Source organism: Danio aesculapii, chromosome 18, assembly GCF_903798145.1.
Source record: "Danio aesculapii chromosome 18, fDanAes4.1, whole genome shotgun sequence".
Taxonomy (NCBI): domain Eukaryota; kingdom Metazoa; phylum Chordata; class Actinopteri; order Cypriniformes; family Danionidae; genus Danio; species Danio aesculapii.
The window spans coordinates 32,955,056-32,976,815 of NC_079452.1; the positions used below are offsets into that span (position 1 = coordinate 32,955,056).

Consider the following 21,760-nt stretch of genomic DNA (forward strand, 5'->3'; position numbering starts at 1 on the left):
TGCCCTCTCCTGTGGTTTGTAATGTAATGGGCAGCACAAATGTCTTGATACCTCAGGCTGTTGATGTTGCCATCTACTCTGCAGATCTCTCACGCACCCAACCTGACTGATTTCTGTGAAAATCTTGGGACCGTTTGGATTCCAGTAGGTCTTCTGCAGTGTTTATGATGACTGGGACGCAGTTCAACAGATGATTCATCTGAAAAATCTACCTTCTGCCATTTTTCCAAATGATCAACTAGAAGTCAAGTTATTATTTGTTGCTTTTACAACTGGGATCCACAACAAGAGTTTTGTCAGGTAGTTTACATACGCAAAATAAAATGTCAGATTTTCTACTGGGCATACAGTATAAAATACTGAAACCTTGACCCTAAAACCATAAACCAAACCATGAGAAGTCTGTATTGTTGCACCCCTAATACACAGTGTCTATTCTGCTTCATTTATCTGCTAAACTGGCAGCCATGAAACCTACAACAATTTTAAATCATGTTTTTTTTTGGTTCCACATTATGAAATCCGTACAAAGAGCTTATTTGGAAACCTGAGAGACGTCAGGTGAGCTCTGACCTGCAGAAGGAGTTTGTCATCTAGTTTAAGGTCAGTATCAGGTCAGAGGAGCAGTGCCAGTGTCACACCACCTGGACATCAGTCTGCTAATGTGCATCTAAAATTACATCTGAATTGTAAGCTCATACTGCCTGCGAGTGAAATCAGATTAAAAGCAACAGCTGTCCAGTCGAGCTCTGCCTGGGATGGAATCTGATTGTGAGGAAGTCGCTTCAGTGTGATTTTAAATTTTTTTTTCTTTTTGGATTTCCAAACTAAAACGAGTGTTTGACCTACATACGGCATTGGCGTGCAACCGATCATGCATTCTCTGACTTTGAATATGCATATACAGTCACACCTAGAATTATTCATACCCCTGACGAAGTATGACTACCACTTAGTGTTTACAGGTAAATAAAGGTTGTGCATTTTCCACAATGTTGCACAATCTTGTACGTTGTTATATTATTTTTTCATATCATCCTATATTTTTTGTCCTGTGTCATTTCCACTCAAAAAAACTCAAAAAAGTAACTTTAAGTCACAATTTGACAGGGATATGAATAGTTTCAGGTTTGACTATTTTGCATGACGTTGTGATACATTTTTTATATCTTGGATTAACCAATAATAAATTGCAAGAGATCAACCCAAGCATAATGGAAGACACTTCAAATTTAATTTCTTTGAGACTTTTTATACCCGATGCCATATTGTTGACTCACTAGAAGAATACATGTACACCCTATATGTAATCACTGCAGTGGTGTAAAGTAACAAATTGCAAATACTCAAACTACTGTAATTCCCAGGAATTATAATTTACTAAGTAGTTTTAAAATGTGCACTTTTACTTTCCCTTGAGTACATTTTTGTGCTGTATTTGTATTTTTACTTCACTACTTTCCTTCAACCTGCAGTCACTACTTTATTTCCCTGTGACATGGGTGCTTTATAAGAGCAGCAAACCGTTTGGAAGCATTAAAAGTGTCCAAGAAGTTGTCCAAAATCTTTGCATGCAATGATGACCAAGAGAGAGAGTTTAGGCTGCATGTCACTGATCTCAGCAGACACACAACATTATAAGCCATTAATATTAGGTTAGATTTAGGTCTAAGGACAATGTTTTTTTGACATCAAATGCTGACATGAAATGACGTTGATGTGTGGTTGATTTTAGGTTGTGTTGGAGTGACCAAAATCCAACGTCAAGCCAACATCTTAAACCAAAGTCATATTGACGTTAAATACTGCCATTTATTCCTCAGGTATGGCAACCAAAATCCAACGTCTGATAGACTTCATATTGGTAACGTCCACACAACGTCAACCTGTAACATCATTAGACTTTGATAGTTTGTTGTTTTTAGATTGTGTTGGAAAGTGATCAAAATGTGACGTCGGCCTGACATTGGGTTCATATGTCAACCTGATTTTCTTTCCAAACAAAATTAAACATCCCACGACGTTGGGGTACAACGTCAATCTGACGTCATGTTGGCATCCTGTGCCTGCAGGGATGAAATTGCTAAATAGTCTTGCACAATAACTAAATGCACTACAGAATGTTACGTTTACACACACATGCACAAATTGCATATAAATGCATCAGCATTTCACAGCTTAATACTCACTACTCCTTGAGTACTTTTATAAGAGCTACTTTTTAGCTTTTAGCTTCTAACTTTTTAGCTTTTAGCTACCTTTTTGATTTACAACAGATACTTTTACTCTAATTGCACTACGTTTTTGGGCAAGTAATGGTACTTTTACTTGAGTATGATTTATCAGTACTCTACCCACCACTAAATCACTGTCAAGCCACTCACGAATGTCACATTTAAAAAAAAAAAGTTCTAGACAAGATTTTTATGCTCAAAGCACTTTGATGGATGTTTTTAAAAATGCATCCAAAGGAAGATTTTTAAGTTATCAAAAATGTAACCAATTTTTTAAAAAAAAAGTAAAATTGTCATATTTATCGATTTTTATTTTATATATTATTTAGTTTGAATAATTTCTTATTGAAATATGACATTTTTATTTAAGTCAATAAAGGCAACAATGTAGTAGTGTTGTCAGGTTTCTGGAATTCAATACCAATCGATACTGAGATTTTAAAAACGTCCATTTCCGGCTAACCTTTGAGCGCTGGAGATAGAGTAGATTGATTGTACTGTTAATTATAATAATAATAATAATAATAACTAGATATTAAAGTTTGAGGACAAACTTTATGGTGGTTTGAAAAGCCGAGTCTGAATTAGCATGTTACTAGCATGAATTAGCAAGTAACTAGCATGATTCTAACATAAATTAGCATGTAACTAGCATGATTCTAGCATGAATTAGCATGTTACTAGCATGTTTCTAGCATGAATTAGCATGATTCTAGCATGAATTAGCATGTTACTAGCATGTTTCTAGCATGAATTAGCATGTTACTAGCATGATTCTAGCATGAATTAGCATGTTACTAGCATGAATTAGCATGTTATTAGCATGATTCTAGCATGAATTAGCATGTTTCTAGCATGAATTAGCATGTTATTAGCATGATTCTAGCATGAATTAACATGTTACTAGCATTATTCTAGCATGAATTAGCATGTTACTAGCATGATTCTAGCACGAATTAGCATGTTACTAGCATGTTTCTAGCACGAATTAGCATGTTACTAGCATGTTTCTAGCATGATTTAGCATGTTATTAGCATGATTCTAGCATGAATTAGCATGTTTCTAGCATGAATTAGCATGTTATTAGCATGATTCTAGCATGAATTAGCATGTTACTAGCATGATTCTAGCATGAATTAGCATGTTTCTAGCATGAATTAGCATGTTACTAGCATGATTCTAGCATGAATTAGCATGTTACTAGCATGATTCTAGCATGAATTAGCATGTTATTAGCATGATTCTAGCATGAATTAGCATGTTACTAGCATGATTCTAGCATGAATTAGCATGTTACTAGCATGATTCTAGCATGAATTAGCATGTTACTAGCATGATTCTAGCATGAATTAGCATGTTACTAGCATGATTCTAGCATGGATTAGCATGTAACTAGCATGATTCTAGCATGAATTAGCATGTTACTAGCATGTTTCTAGCATGAATTAGCATGTTATTAGCATGATTCTAGCATGAATTAGCATGTTACTAGCATGATTCTAGCATGAATTAGCATGTTACTAGCATGATTCTAGCATGAATTAGCATGTTACTAACATGTTTCTAGCATGAATTAGCATGTTACTAGCATGATTCTAGCATGAATTAGCATATTATTAGCATGTTTCTAGCATTAATTAGCATGTTACTAGCATGTTTCTAGCATGAATTAGCATGTTATTAGCATGATTCTAGCATGAATTAGCATGTTTCTAGCATGAATTAGCATGTTATTAGCATGATTCTAGCATGAATTAGCATGTTACTAGCATGATTCTAGCATGAATTAGCATGTTTCTAGCATGAATTAGCATGTTACTAGCATGATTCTAGCATGAATTAGCATGTTACTAGCATGATTCTAGCATGAATTAGCATGTTATTAGCATGATTCTAGCATGAATTAGCATGTTACTAGCATGATTCTAGCATGAATTAGCATGTTACTAGCATGATTCTAGCATGAATTAGCATGTTACTAGCATGATTCTAGCATGGATTAGCATGTAACTAGCATGATTCTAGCATGAATTAGCATGTTACTAGCATGTTTCTAGCATGAATTAGCATGTTATTAGCATGATTCTAGCATGAATTAGCATGTTACTAGCATGATTCTAGCATGAATTAGCATGTTACTAGCATGATTCTAGCATGAATTAGCATGTTACTAACATGTTTCTAGCATGAATTAGCATGTTACTAGCATGATTCTAGCATGAATTAGCATATTATTAGCATGTTTCTAGCATTAATTAGCATGTTACTAGCATGTTTCTAGCATGAATTAGCATGTTATTAGCATGATTCTAGCATGAATTAGCATGTTTCTAGCATGAATTAGCATGTTATTAGCATGATTCTAGCATGAATTAGCATGTTACTAGCATGATTCTAGCATGAATTAGCATGTTACTAGCATGTTTCTAGCATGAATTAGCATGTTACTAGCATGATTCTAGCATGAATTAGCATGTTACTAGCATGATTCTAGCATGAATTAGCATTTTACTAGCATGATTCTAGCATGAATTAGCATGTTACTAGCATGATTCTAGCATGGATTAGCATGTTACTAGCATGTTTCTAGCATGAATTAGCATGTTACTAGCATGTTTCTAGCATGAATTAGCATGTTACTAGCATGATTCTAGCATGAATTAGCATGTTACTAGCATGATTCTAGCATGTTACTAGCATGAATTAGCATGTTATTAGCATGTTTCTAGCATGAATTAGCATGTTGTTAGCATGATTCTAGCATGAATTAGCATGTTTCTAGCATGAATTAGCATGTAACTAGCATGATTCTAGCATTAATTAGCATGTAACTAGCATGTTACTAGCATGATTCTAGCATGAATTAGCATGTTGTTAGCATGATTCTAGCATGAATTAGCATGTTATTAGCATGACTCCAGCATGAATTAGCATGTTATTAGCATGATTCTAGCATGAATTAGCATGTTTCTAGCATGAATTAGCATGTTATTAGCATGATTCTAGCATGAATTAGCATGTTACTAGCATGATTCTAGCATGAATTAGCATGTTACTAGCATGTTTCTAGCATGAATTAGCATGTTACTAGCATGATTCTAGCATGAATTAGCATTTTACTACCATGATTCTAGCATGAATTAGCATGTTACTAGCATGATTCTAGCATGGATTAGCATGTTACTAGCATGTTTCTAGCATGAATTAGCATGTTACTAGCATGTTTCTAGCATGAATTAGCATGTTACTAGCATGATTCTAGCATGAATTAGCATGTTACTAGCATGATTCTAGCATGTTACTAGCATGAATTAGCATGTTATTAGCATGTTTCTAGCATGAATTAGCATGTTGTTAGCATGATTCTAGCATGAATTAGCATGTTTCTAGCATGAATTAGCATGTAACTAGCATGATTCTAGCATTAATTAGCATGTAACTAGCATGTTACTAGCATGATTCTAGCATGAATTAGCATGTTGTTAGCATGATTCTAGCATGAATTAGCATGTTACTAGCATGACTAGCATGTCACTATCGTGTTGCTAGCACCTTTCCAGCAAGATTAGCATGTCAGTAGGATGTTAAAACTGTTAGCGTGTGTTAGAATAGCTAGTCACAGTCTCTGGGACAGTTGCTAGGGTGCTGAAATTGGTTGCTAGGGAGTGGCTAGTAAGTTTAAAGGTAATCAGTGATTGGCTGCTGGCTAGACTGAGTTGAATGAGGCCAGACTCTAGTCTGTAGGACAGTCTGATGCAGAGTTATGAGCTCACAAAGGTTGATCCATTGTTAAGTCAATGGGAGTCTTTTACAATGGAAGTCTATGGGACAGTTGCTAGGGTGCTGTAAGTGGTTGCTAGGGAGTGGCTAGTAAGTTAAAAAGTCATCAGTTATTGGCTGCTGGCTAGACTGAGTTAAATGAGTCCAGTTAGAAGTCTGTAGAACAGTCTGATGCAGAGTTATAAGCTCACAAAGTTTGACCCAATGTTAAGTCAATGGGACTTTTGGGTTTTTTCTGGGTCGTTTTTCGGAAAACCCAAGGTCGGATCAGTTAGAAAAGATATAGCAACCCGAGTCAGACCAGTTTGAAGGTTTGACGAAAGTTTGAAGTATGTAGCTTGAAAGGCCTAGGAGGAGATACACTTAGAAATTAGTCTCAGAAGAATAAGAAGAAGAAGAAGAAGAAGAAGAAGAATAATAATAAGTTTAAGATAGATAACAATATGCTGGCTTTTCAAGCCACCATAATAATAGTGTTGCTAATATGTCAAGTTTTCATCAACTAAAACCAGACTACTAATCTAAAACTACATGGACTCAGAAGACTAAATCATTATTCAAGTTATTGGCCGCCAACTTGATTTCACCAAGTAGGACATGTTCCTGCATTAACATCTAAGTTGATCTTGGAACAACATTCCAGTCAGCTAAATAGAATTAAGGGATATGTTTACCGTTTATGTTCAGTTTAGGCTTACGATTAGCTTTATGCACTTCTACTTGATTGTTATCCAACTATTATTCCCCTCTGATTTTGTTAATCATTTACAGTTATGGTTGGGTTTAGGGGTAGGGAATGGGTATGGATTACATTTTCCTACAAAAATGATGTTCCAGGATCAACATGGATGTTAATCCAGTATCACATCGCACTTGGCTAAATCCTGACATGCAGCTATTGGCATTTTAGTGAGAAGACTTAACTAAAACTACATCAAGATTTGCTGCCAAAATGAACACTGATACAGAAATTGCATATACTGTTATCGCGATAAGGATCTTTTTCCGATTGTTTGTGTATCCTAGAACAAACTCCTGTTACATGACTTCGGATTGGGTAGAAAAGCAAGTCAATGATCCATGTGGACAGTGGCTACAATTAGTTTTTGTTTTGGTACAATGTAGAGAAATGAATACCTTGTTTTGGTGTGTTTTCTCTCAGCAAGTGCCAATTGGATCATGTGGAGTCAGTAGGCAGAGAGCAGGTGGTCTTTTGTGGCTGTCTGAAACTTCAAATGCTTTCAACCGCACGAGTGTTTGTTTACACGGTGAAAGCAATACACTCAGATGCATTGTCGACTACCTCTGAAAGCTCAAAACAGTTTAGACCCCATTAACATGTTTATTCTACATTGTCCACTTGTGATATTATCAGATTGACTCAAATGCATGCAAGTTTAAGCGGGTGATGCTAAAAGCACAAAAAATAATTGATGAGCTGATGATGGATTGTCTCTGGCTAAACATTCATTCATTCATTCATTTTTCCTTCGGGTTAGTCTTTATTTCAGAGGTCACCATAGTGGAAAGAACCGCCAACTATTCCAGCATATGTTTTACCCAGCAACTGCCCTTCTAGCCACAACCCAGTACTGGGAAACACCCATACACGCTCATTGACGCTCATGCACTACGACCAATTTAGTTTATTCAATTCACCTATAACGCATGTGTTTGGACTGTGAGGGAAACTGGAGCACCAGGAGGAAACCCACACCAACACGGTGAGAACATGCAAACTCCACACAGAAACACCAATTGACCCAGACAGGACTCTAACCAGCGACCTTCTTTCTGTGAGGTGACTACTAACCTCTGAGCTAAATCTAAATAGCTGCTAAATTTACTAATGTAACTTTTTTTGTGGATTATGAGCAGATTAAGAGCAGTTTAATGGCCGCAGATGAGGTCGGTACACAAAATTTGCTCATGTAAGATGCAAAAGTTTTTCACAGATTTACTAATAATTATTATCAGTCATGTAGTAAACATGCAATCATTTTTTGCATTGTAAAAAAAGGTCATATTTACGTCAACATCATGTTCGCTAAACTGGATGAATTTGTGTCTTTGCATAACACTCATTCAAAAAATTTTAATAGATTGTTAATTACATGTATTTTACTACTATTTTAGTCACACTGCAAAATTCCTATTACTTTCTTCAATGTTTGTAATTGTAATTTTTGACCATAATTATTGTAGTATCATTGCTTTTTTGCTAAAGCACAAATTAAGAGTGGTATTATTACTTATCTAATCATTTAGCACTGTTTCTATAGCCCCTTCCACACAAAATTAGGCAATTTTCCTGAAAGGGATCATGTCTGAACAGACCCTTTTTGAAAATACCGGTAAATTCGTTACGGCAATTTTCCGGAATGAGAAATTGTAACGTCACTGGTAATATGCCAGAATGCTGCTCTGTGTGAACCACGGTGTAAACACAGAATAAAAAATTGTCGGAAAGAACACGTTCACGTTACGAACACACTGACAAGTGATGTTTACTCCAGCTAATCAAAACACTCACATAGGCGCATTCACATCTGCACTGTTTATGAAAATAAATGTCTTTGAATCCTTCTCCAGACACATTTAGCTGCTGCCAGTTAGTCAGATAATGTTTCTATGTTCCTTCTTGGTGTCAACTGTGGAGTAAACGATCGATAAAAGGCCTTCGAATGGTAGCTTTTTTTAGTTTTTTTCCTTTTTCCATAGTTATTTGGTCTGTCTCTTGGACAAAAGTAGGTACATGATGCTAAAGTTTCAAATAAAAGTGAAACCATCAACCACGTGACTTACAAATACAAGCATGGTCGTTTAGAGCTCATTTATGGTTAATAATGTCAGGATTTGCTGGTATTTGCCTGTAAATTTATCAGTTTGGAATGGATATGTGAATGGTCTTTTCAGGAAAAATTCCAGAACGTCCATGTCTATGTAAACAGTGCTTTTTAGAATCTACTGGTAATGTCATTCTGGTAATTTTCTGGATATTTACTGTTATCAGAATGTGAAGGGGACTAATCTGTTCATATATATGAAAATTGATAACTCAAAGATGAAAACAAGACATGTTTTAATCTAATTCATTCATTCATTTTCTTATCGGCTTAGTCCCTTTATTAATCCGGGGTCGCCACAGCGGAATGAACCGCCAACTTATCCAGCACACGTTTTACACAGCGGATGCCCTTCCAGCTGCAACCCATCTCTGGGAAACATCCATACACTCTTATACACTATGGACAATTTAGCCAACCCAATTCACCTGTACCGCATGTCTTTGGACTTGTGGGGGAAACCGGAGCACCCGGAGGAAACCCACACAAACGCAGGGAGAACATGCAAACTCCACACAGAAATGCCAACTGACCCAGCCGAGGCTCGAACCAGCGACCTTTTTGCTGTGAGGTGACAGCACTATCTACTGCGCCATTGCGTTGCCCGTTTTAATCTATATTAATTGCAAATGATATATTATGTTTGGAGGCACAGAGGTTTTGTAGTTGCATTTATTTGGCAAACACACTCGCAGACTTGAACACAGTTAAGATCCTTGATTATATTTAGTCAAATGCGTCAGTGAGGATGTTTGATTATGGATTTACTGCACAGACTGGATGTATTACACTTTTATTTGAGTAGACTCTCCCAATGGATCTTGCTTAAGTCCAATTTGCTGTTGTTTTCAGCTCATCTGTGGGGTTTTTTCTTCAGTGCAGAGCTTGATGCTTGTGGTTGCCAGGTTACGAAGATAAAGTAAAACAGGCTTGAAAATGCATGAAATCTTGACATCTAACAACCACAAGAAAAATATAAGATATTTAGTATAGTTTTTAATTTTTTTTTAAATGAAAATTTATTATTAGTTGAAGTAGCCATAGTTATTGTCTAATAATGTGAGTTGTTAATATCTGTCATGTCAAAATGTACAAAAAAAAACTTTGTTTCATTTGTGCTTTTAAAGATGTAGCACAGTCAACAACATTGTCAAATAAACTCCAGATTTACACAGATCTTTGAAAACGAGTACCAGTCATGTAGTTGTGCATAAAGTACAACGTTAAACCAAGCATGTGGATGATATCACCATTTTCACAAAATCTTATTTTTGTAGCTTATCTGTTTTTGCCATGAAATAGCAATAAATGGCGATGCACTCAACTTTCTTGCTCTTTATGAAATGAAGACTACACTGTAAAAAATATCTGTTAATTAAGAGTTTCTGTATTTTGTGTTATCCGTTTATTTACAGTTGTGAAATGAATTATGGGATGTTGATCTCTGCTCTGTCCACTTTTGATGTTGAAAATTCAACTCTACAGTTTAATAAAGTGACTTTTTATGACATTTTAGTAGTTTGAGACAAAATATTGTGGTAACCCTTTATTTTGATGGTCCATTTGAGAATTAGCAGACTGTCTGTTTAATATCTGCTGATACTGCTCCTTCAACAGACATTTAACTGACTGTTTAACTATAAGAAACTTTGCCAGTGCATGTCAACTTACACTAACCCAACCCCAACCTGACAGTCTACTTATAATCTAATGAGAATTAGTTGACATGTAGATGCAATGTAACTTAAATTCAACAAACAGATCCATCAAAATAAAGTGTGACCAATATTGTTTAAGAAATAGTATAGTGCTCAGCATAATTGAGTACACTCCATTCTGAAAGTGAATATTTTGATCCATTTCTCAGTGAATATAGGCAATGTATTTTGTGCACATCGAGAACCAAGTTTGTAAAATAACACAAAATGTACTGACAGCTTATTATAAGGTTTTTGTAGCGTAATATACAACACCAACCCAATACAATCACATCAAACTGTTACAAATATTCATAAAAGTCACTTCTTCAAACTTTTCAAAGTTAAAAGTTGTTATAAGAAAGATCAAGGTCTCATAATGCAATTGAAAAAGCATGAATAAATGAAAAAAAAAACCCGTAATGAATCACAAAATTTGGAAAACCGTCAATTTGCGGATATTTTTTTTACTGTGTAGTTGATATTCACACAGTTGATTGATTTATTTGCTTTGTTTTTAGTTTGTCCATCTATTGTTTTCGCCTTTCATTTTGAGTCTGGTCAACCTAGTGCATAGTTGAGCAACATTGCTGTGTTTTTTTGTAAGTTGGTGTAAAGTAATGTACCCTTGTGACTTTTTCACGAGTGTTCCCAGTGCTGAATTAAATTTTTAGATTGATTTGATAGATTCACTTTATTTTGCTGATTATTTTTAATGAGGATTATCAGAGAGCAGGTGCACGCAAGGAGACTACAGTATTGCTGGACCCAAACTCTCCGTCGACTCTTTATCCCATTATCTTCTGGGCACGGGCGGCTTTTGGTCCCTCTTTTATACAAACTCGACATTCCTCTGGGGGCTGCCAGTGACCTCTGGGGTGAATGGTGAAAGAAAGGATTTGGGAAATGGAGAAAGGCTTGCTTTGAACGTGCACATGAGATACAGAAGTCCTCTGGGTCCCTTCTTTCAGCTCATTTGTTCTTGCGTGCACACTAAGAAAAGTTCACACCGCCCAGTGTGCAAATACACCTGAAGACACAGACCATAATAGCTGCCCTCCCTGCAGTGTGTGTTCAGTGGCGCAGGGGTCAGGTGACTTGTCTTTTCCTGTGTTCTTTGTTGCTGTAGCACCAATGTGCGAGGTTAAGCACACTTCTCTGTAAACACACATGCTGCTTCCCAATTCGCATACTATCCGTTCTAGTATTTGAAAATAGAGTGTGTCCCAAATTGTAGTATGTTGAAAAGTGTATGCCAAAGGTTCCCGGATGGTTTACTATTTCCGGTAACAATCCGAAGTGTAGAAGCGTTCATACTCTAACTGCTAATATTGCCCACAATACATTGGGTGTTGGATGTGAATTCGATTAGAACTACAAAATAGGGTTAAAAAAAGTGTAAATAAACTACAAACATGGCGGACGTGCAAGACCAACCGTCGAGTAAAGAGACTTTGGTAAAGTTGTTTGAATTACTATTAATTAATAGCTAGCCAACTGGATAATATTTAAATCACATTTTCTGTGTATATTTCATCTCCAACAACAATGTGAAGTTATATCCAGATATGTTTGGACATTTAACTTCTGAATAGGGATGTAGGGATTCACAGTGAGCCGGTTGAAAACCGATTCAAATGTGTGACTGTTCAAATCGGTAGAAATGTTGAACGAATCGCAATATGTTTTTTTAACAGAGAGGGCGCTGTTGTTACATGCACAAACTCACTTTACCTGCACATCAGCTGCGAGCAAGAGATGTGGCGGCAGAGTAAAATGACAGCCGTGAGGTGCGCCAGACAAACACAAACTGTGCGCAAAATACTGTGAAAAGACGTGTACTTACACTAACAAAACAACGAATATGATGCACAGAAACCATCAGCACAGTGAAAAAGTATGGTCACCGACGTCTATATGCAAAACTATTAATAAGCCAAACCAAGCGGGCTGAATGATTTGCAGCTCCGCTTGCTCTAACGAGTACTACGGAGATCACACAGTGCTTCAGTGTTTGTATAGCGAAAGTGTGAAGATGTTTTTCAGACTGAAAGAGAAAGTTGTTCTGTTACAGAATCAGGTATTAGATTATTTTTACCATCTTCTTTTCAAATTAGTTTATGCATATTTTAATAATTTGCTTATTACTTTTGATCATTTAAAAATGTTCAAGATTATCTCTTCTTAGGTGTATCACATTAGCTAGTTTCCATCCAAAAATGTGAATTATCTTGATGCGCAAAATTGGAATATCACATAAAAGATGTGAGAATAAAGCAGCGTTTCCATCCAACGAGTCAAAGAAAACAAAATCTTGATTAGCTGGTGCCAAATATCAACAGTAAAGCGGGAATTTGCTACGGTAGGAGAAGCTGGGTGAATCTTTTCTTCATTTAATAAATGACTTGCGCTTCAGAAGACAAACACCCAATGAACGCGTGGTGGAAATTGAAGGCGTGTGACGCAGAACACAGATGCTCTTGACAGTTCTGGAGGTCATCAATAATGACACTAATACTGAAATGGTAAGGGTGTTTTAGAATGACCAAAACAACATTACAAATGTTTAACAGTGTGGTCAGCCTGCTGGTTTGTCCATTCACACACATTTTTATCATCACATGATCTATCATCACTCTTCTAACAAAATCACATGACTTTTTATTTATTTATTTTTTTTTTAATGCACATACTAGAATTTGTTTGGTAAAATTGTTTCTATATTAATTTATGCGCATCTTTTCGAATAAAAAAAGTTTATTCTACTCCGTTATGCGCATGTTTTATATGCGCATTTTCAAAATTGATGCACATCTTAATGTTTCCTTAACCGATTTTTTTATGCGCATATCCAAAATGTGCATAAAAATAGGTGGATAGAAACATAGCTAATGAAAAATGTATTCAAACAAACTATACAACTATACATATGAAAAGCGACACTGTTTGGAGGCAGGCACATGTGAAGATGTAGCTGGTTACATAAAAACCGGCTCCAATTTCAATAAGGTCAATTGTGGCACATAAATACACTTAGTTTATAAAAAACAAGCTGCATGTTTTTATTTTCAACCTGTCTGAACTGGCAGACACAACAACCTAACTAAACACACAACAATTTTCAAAATTGACCATTTGATCTGATGTCACTTTTAACTGCTTGAGCATCATCTTGAAGGATGCATCTTGACGGAATATAGGAAAGCAGCACCATGAAGTGGCTTGTTTTATGTTTCAGGAAACCCATTTTCTTAATGGCTCAAACTAAATGTCTTACACACTTTTTAAACCTCATGCGCATGTTTTTTTTCTTCAGTACAGATTGGACACAATCTCACGGTTGCCAGGTTATGAAGATAAAGTAAAACAGGCTTGAAAATGCTTGAAAATCTTGACATCTGGCAACCACAAAAAAGATGAGATATTTTGGCACCGTTTTTAATTATTATTTTTTAATTTGCGTTTAATTTCATCAATGATGTTGTTGATGTAGCCATAGTTAGTGTTTAATAAAGAATATTTATTTGTGGTTTAATATGATTGCAGTCAAATTGAATGTGTGTTTAGTATGTGCATGTGTGTGTGTGAGGGAGAGATTGATGGAGTGTAAGTTAATGCTTCCCTGCTGTTAAAGATTGATGTCAACAAGGAATCAGTTTCCGTCTATGTGCAGAAATCCTACACCATCAATGGCAATCTAATGTCGCTGTCATGGATCAAACACACACACACACACACACACACATGGTTGGTCAGGTTTAAGTAATTAATTGGCTACTCAACTAAATATTTACTCTGTTTCTCTTCCAGAAGTAACCATACGCGGTGAATCTGTTGTCTGGGCAAAAGCTGCTGCTGCTCAACGTGCGGTAAAAACTTATTATCATGTTGCATGCAGAAATCATGTTTATATGACGGTAGTGTTAAAAATCATGAGTGATGTTTATTCTGGTTACGTTGTGAAACTGCAAATGACTTGTCAAAATGAATGCAATGCATTACATATTCTTCTGATATTTCATGCATGAAGAAAATCTACATACTACAGATATAAATGCATGTCAAGTTAGTTGCAGTATTCTTGAAACTGAAATAAAATCCAAAATGCTGCTGGAGTGTATTGTAGGTTTATAAGACTTTGTGTGATTTGTGTGGGCATTTTTTACAGGTTAAAGAAGATCGTTTCTCTGATGAGAATCGAGATGAAGACAAATGGAAACCAAAAAACACTCAACTGACATGGAGGACAGAGGTAATAATGTAGCCTCAATTGCATCCACATATTTGGGATGTAAAATGCTGGATGGAGAGAGCAAGATGCAAATGGAATCTCAAAAGGATAGTTCAGCCAAAAATTAACATTCACTATTAATGTAGTTTTTTTTTCAGTAGAACATTAAAGATGAATTTAGATTAAGTATGGTCATGGTGTTTGATCTTGTGTTTCTCAATGCCACTGATCCAAACGGTCTAAAACTGACTGTGCATTAAACCAAAGCAAGTAATTTTCTAATTTTCTAATTCTACGGCCATATTTGAAATGCCTCTGTCTGGCAATATGCTCATGCTTCTGATTTCCGAGCTGCTAACAACAAAAAAAAAGATTTTAAAGAGTTTAGAATCGGGGTATCTTCTGTCCATTCCATATCTAAAAAAGGAAAACTAAGAAAGCGGCCGTTTTTGGTTTTTCTTTTGCTCACAAAAAAACAAAAACAAAAACAAAAAAACTGATTTTGGCTCGATTTTCGTTTTTTTGGTTTAGGGTAAGAAAACGGATAAATTACTGTAAAATTCAATTTACACTTAGGCAGTGCTGAAACGGCCCGTTTCATTATATTGGTCAATATACATACATACATACATGCATACATACATACATACATGCATACATGCATACATACATGAATACATACATACATACATGAATACATACATACATGAATACATACATACATGAATACATACATACATGAATACATGAATGAATGAATGAATGAATGAAATCAAATTGATCAAATTGTACCCTTTGTTATAGCCCCAAGGCCCAATTTGTTCTTATTCTGATCCTGCTAGCAACAGTTAAAAAAAAACTAAACGATAAAAACCGACAACAATATTAATTATTATTAGCCTATTATTTTTATTATTTTTAATCATTCACTTTCTTTTGTCCTTTTTATTATCATTATTATATAGGTCTTGCTCGGAACTAATCATCCAAACCAGGTTCTGCTCAGAAATGGCTATCATTGCTCAGCATCAGGTGCACAGCTGCAGGACGTTTGGCAGCAAACTATGACTTTATTTTAATGACAAATGTGTAATAATACTGCTAATTTACATTTTTATTTAATTTCTGCATACGCAATGAATGTCAGCCTGCTAACTGATCAAATGATAGAATATGTAAACTTAGTTTATATATATAATTAAATAATAATAATTAAAAGCCTGGGTGCTGATCCGCAGAGGGCTCTTATTTTGAGGGCGACAACACGAGCTCAGATTTGCTTGACCAATTAGAGGAAAAGGGGTGTTTCAGCACCGCCTACATGTGTATAATGAATTCTAAAGTCATTTATCCGCTTTCCTACCCTAAATTAAAAATCGAGCTAAAACTTCTGTTTTTTTTGTGAGCAGAAGAAAAACGTAATTTTCCTTTTTCTGTTTAAAAATGGATATGTAATGAACGAAAGAGACCCTGATTATTTAGGCAGAGAAAACATCATGTTTTAGCAAATGCTTTACCAGAACATGACAAAAATCAGGAAATAAGTATCTATAAAACATGAATACAAATCTATACATATAAAATAATGTTATATATCATTTAATATTAGCAAGTTTATGAAAATAAGTTTACATTCATGCAAAGATTTCATTTTGTAAAAATATATCCCTATATCCCTGTGAATACCATTAATGTGAAAAGGAACAAAAGTTGTTGGTGTCCTACTTTGTCTTAGCATTCATTTTACCTAGAAACTGCAGTCAAACACAAAGTACATTTTGTGGGCCGAAGCACGTATTTCCAATAAACCTGTGCTGCGTCATACTGTAAACTTAAAACCAACAGGAAGTGAAGAAGCTGCTGCAGCGAGTATGTGGAAATAATGAGGTTTGCATGAATCTGGTTTACAGCAAAGGCTGTCGTTGAGGACCAATAAATTACTGATGGTTGTATAGTCATGCTAACAGATGTCTGAATTCTTTTTGGATGATTTTAAATAATTACATATTAATTGTTCTATCCAGAATTTCTTAGAATATAAAGATGAATTTGATCTGACAGTTTAAATATGAATTCGTGTCATATTTTATTAGCATTTATTGCTAAATGATGGCAAATAAACTGCAATAATATACAGTTAAAGATGCTAGTATTTAGCTCAAAGTGACATTTACTAGAACTATGTCAAGCTGCTTTGACGCAATCTACTTTGTAAAAAGCGCTATAGAAATAAACATGAATTTAAAGGCGTAACTAGGTTAAATAGGGTTTTAAGTTAGGGTAATTATGCAAGTCATTGTAAAACAGTGGTTTGTTCTGTACACAATCAAAAAAAAATATTGCTTAAGAGGGCTAATAATATTAACCTTAAAATTGTTTACATTTTAAAACCACTTTTATTCTAGCCAAAATAAGATAAGAAGAAAAAATAAAGGAAATACAGTGAAAAATGTATTGCTCCGTTAGTCATCAGTTGGGAAATGTTTTAAAAAGTACAGAAAATTCACAGGAAGGCTAATAATTGTGATTTCGTCTGTAGATTAAATAAATGTTACTGTACATCTCAGATGGCCTAAGGGTTAGTAAATTGACTGTAAAGTTTAATTTTAGGTCAACTATCCTTTAAAAAAATGCATATGTTAAATTTATGCAGCTATATTTTTAAATTTTGATTGGAAGATACAAAAGGAGCACATATCAAAAGGCCACTTATGTGACTTTACCTCAACAAACCATGTGATTTACTGGACTAACCACAAATTTCAATACACACCGTCATCCTAAATAACACTGTGAGTGTCATAAAGGTATTTGGTTATATTACCACCCACACTTGCCCTTCCCAAACATACATCTGTCATCAAACACAAGATGACATGACGGTAATTATTAAAGAATATAATGACTCTGCTTTTATTTTATATATATTTTTAAATTAGCTAATGACAGTAATACACTTGGAATGTACTATTATGGTGTCCAATATTATTGCTTTATTATGATTCATACCAGCAAATATGGTATTGCAGCTTCAAAAAATTAAGTTATCCTGGTATGTGCCTCTGAAAACCCCCTCATACTATGGGTGGCAATTTTTCTGCCACTCAGATCTCAGTGTGCATGATCTGTTGATGTGTATGTAATATAATGTCGCCCGCGGCTCTTTCTGCGTGTCTTTGGCAACACTTTTGACGGCTTGTTAAATTTAGCACGACTCCGTGTATCTCTGGTGTCGCTGTACTATTTTAAACGTCACACATAAGGCTATACATTTTTAATCATTTTTTATGTACCGATAAAGTCAGAGTTATTATATGTGAAATTAATTCTTTTAGAAATATTTTTCAAGTGCTGTTTAACGTTTTTAAACATAAGTATTGATAACTTTCTTTTGTTTGTACCATAATGACAGTGCATTATATATTTCTAGTTATTTTTAAAGATGCTAGCATTCAGCTTAAAGTGGAATTTAAAGGATTAACTAGGTTAATTAGACTAAAATTAATTAATTAAAGCCTGATTTATACTCGTCTCCGTGATTTATACTTGTCATGACGTCATCGCGGAGGTTCGCTTTGGGTGCGTGTAACATAATTTTGGCTGGCGGGGCACACGAAATTTCATTTGAGTTGAATATGAATCACTTTGAAGAGATTTTGTCTGAAACAGGTACGACTGTACAAACATCTTTATTATCCGTCCATGTGTGACAACTGGGTTAATCTGATGACCAATAATTCTTGGCTAGAATTTGCAACAGCCGTGGGAAAGGAGGAAAGTTTTTGTTAAAAAGTTTAGAAAAACTTGAGGGATAAGTTTGTTAAAACCACAAATAGAGGCCGTGGCAAAAGTGGAGACCCGGGTGGTTTTAATACACAATTACAGAAATCTGTTTTTCCGCCATTCATAGGTTTTACACTGATGTATATATTACAATTTTGAAATAAAACAATTTTTACGTCAGCGCCAATAGCCTAGTGGTTAGTGCGTCGACACATAGCACCCAGGTGCTCTCGGCAACCCGAGTTCGATTCCCGGCTTGAGGTCCTTTGCCGATCCTTCCCCTATCTCTGCTCCCCACACATTCCTGTCTGTAAATCTCTGCTGTCCTATCAATAAAGGTAAAAACCTCTAAATATATATATATATATTAAAACAATTTTTACAAAACTGAAATGAATCCGCAAATTATTCCTTTGATAACTGGAAAAAAATATTTGAACCTATCGGTTTATAGTATACTGATGGCCTGTTTTTCCAGGCTGTCGGTGATGATGGTCAGGAATGTTGGGCCATTATTGCTTTGGCATATAAGCATATATGAATTGTGGAGTGGGCTAAATCTATTAAATAAACATCAGTATTTTTTAGCAAGTGGACTTTTTTTGGCTTTTATTCTTGCTATGATAAAAATATATATTTGTAGAGCAACCCATGTTCTGTTGTCATTCATATGTAACTTTAATAGGTAGAACGGTCTGTGATATGAACAAAAAGCAAGAGATGCATCGAAGTTTCATTTAAATATTTTTAATGGTTATAAGAATCTTTATAATCATTATAATAAATGATAAAAATAATTAGTCTAAAAATCTTGAATGATAATAATGATATGACATAGTTCCAGAAACTTTCTGCTTCTCTGTTTATCGGTCTGATTTTACGGTGAGTTTCTTTTGACCGCCCCCCTGTCCTTTTAAAGAATATCACTACAGCGAATGTGACAAGTATAAAAGCCTCATCCTTTTTGTGGGGTGCGCACTCAGTCAGCATGGTCTGTGGCGCCAGGCGAAAGTATAAATTAGCCTTCAGTAGACAAGTTAGGTTAATTACACTAGTCATTGGACAACAATGGTTTGTTCTGTAGACAATTATGAATAAAGGGGGTGAACAATATGGACCTTAAAAATTAGTTTAAAAATGCTTTTATTTCAGCAAAACTAAAAGAAATAACACTTTCTCCAAAAGAAAAAAATATTATAGAAATGCTGTGAAAATGTCCTTCATCACTTGGAAAATCTTACAGTAGTTATAATTTTGCTTTCAACTATATGTTTATGGTCATTTGCTGTCCAAATTGATTTAATCATTATGTTATTAACTTTATGCATTAATACTCCAGAGGATTTAACAAAAGAAATGAGCTTGCGTTTTTGTTGTGCTTACATTTAAAATAGGCTTACATTCATTCTTTTGTACAGAAATGTGTGCAATCCTGAACTTCAAATATTGGATATGACTTTGCACTGACATTTTATTGTTTGTTTTTTAATATTTATTTTTAAAGTGGGCAACACGGTGGCTCAGTGGTTAGCACTTTCACCTCACAACAAGAAGGAGTCCCTGCTGGACCAGTTTGCATTTCTGTGTGGAGTTTGCATGTTCTTCCCGTGTTGGTGTGGGTTTCCTCCAAGTGCTCCGGTTTCCCCCACAGTCATGCTCTATAGATGAATTGGATTAACTAAATTGGCCGTAGTGTATGACTGTGTGTGTGAATCTGAGTGTATGGGTGTTTCCCAGGACTGGATTGCAGCTGGAAGGGCTTCCACTGTGTAAAGCATATGCTGGAATAGTTGGTGGTTCATTCCGCTGTGGTGACCTCTGAAATACAGACTAAGCCAAAGGATAATATATAGATTATGAAAGTGTAGATTCTTGCCTCATAGACCTCCATGGAAAAAAATATGAATCCAATTTTCACAGTCTGTATAAAATCTAGAATTAAGCTGGACCGAATTATTATAAAAAACACCCAACAGAACTGAAAATATTCACATTTTTGCCTCCAAAACATGATTCCATTTGATAATGTCCATGAAATATGCTGATGTTTGCTCTTTAGCACAAGAAATATATATTTATTGAAAAGTTAATACTGTCATGCTTTCTGCAACTGAAGACAAAGACTTTCTTTTGAATTCAGATTGGCAGTGAAATAGACCGTTCCCCCCCATGGAAAATTACCTAAATCTTATGTAGATGTAGATATTCAATTGTTTAACACTATCAAATTAGTTTAGGCTGTTTGCAGTCTCTGTTTTTTAGTTGTATTGACTAATGGATGTCTGTTTATTTCTGTTGTGTTTGCTGCAGTATAAAGGACAAGCTAATCTTCATGTTTTCGACGACTGGTGTGGCTCATCTATAGCTCAACTACGGAAGAATCTACATTATCCACTATATCCTCACGTATGTGGCGCTGTATATTTCTGTATTGTTATCTAGATTGGTCAGATATTCACAGCTTTTTATTTAGCTTTAATTTATATTTAATTGGAAGTCTTTATTTTAAGTATTTAGTGTTTTTAATATTTTATTTTAATTCAATAACATCACTTTTTTTTTTTTTTTGCTATTTTACTTTTTATGCCCAAAGTGTTTGTCTCTATAGTCTCATTCTTATTTCTTACACAGTTAGTGTAAAATATTTGTAGGATTCTGTGCCCTTTTTTCTGTATTGCTGTTTAAAAATGAAGAAAAAGGGGATTTGCGATATCATTCTGAATAATAATATTATATTTGCGATCATTTATAAAATGTTATAACCCATATAAGTTTATTAATGATTCAGGAAAAAGAAAGCATCACCTATTCAACATTGTAAATATATAAAATAAATATGACCACCACTTTGCTCCACTGAGCCTAAAAGCATCGAGGACATCAGGGAAACTAAAACACTTAAAATAGAGTCGAGTTACTGCTTTGTTTTTACTTTCTGAACATGATTAGATTGCTTGCTCATATTTAGGCCCACACGGAATCTGTGCACGCAGAATTCTGCAGATTTTTAGCCTATTATTAATTCTGTTTATTTTCTTGAGTAAATGTGTGTAAATCTATATTTATTCAGCTTTCAAATTAATTTCAGTAATATTATTGACTAATATGAAAATGTTCATCTGATTTATGTACAATGCAGTGTGTACAGTAATATTTTCCGTCTTTTAGTAGAGATATTATATGAGAGA

At 35.0% G+C, this 21,760-nt stretch overlaps 1 protein-coding gene across 1 annotated transcript in view; it reads left to right on the plus strand.

Annotated features, from left to right (window-relative positions):
- Positions 1 to 21,760, plus strand: part of b4galnt3b (beta-1,4-N-acetyl-galactosaminyl transferase 3b) — a 56,046-nt gene that overhangs the window by 8,856 nt on the left and 25,430 nt on the right. Inside the window, exons 2-4 of the mRNA XM_056478262.1 lie at positions 14,369 to 14,427; positions 14,727 to 14,810; positions 20,883 to 20,978. Coding sequence (XP_056334237.1) covers positions 14,369 to 14,427; positions 14,727 to 14,810; positions 20,883 to 20,978 — 239 coding nt within the window. The remainder of the gene's footprint in view (positions 1 to 14,368; positions 14,428 to 14,726; positions 14,811 to 20,882; positions 20,979 to 21,760) is intronic.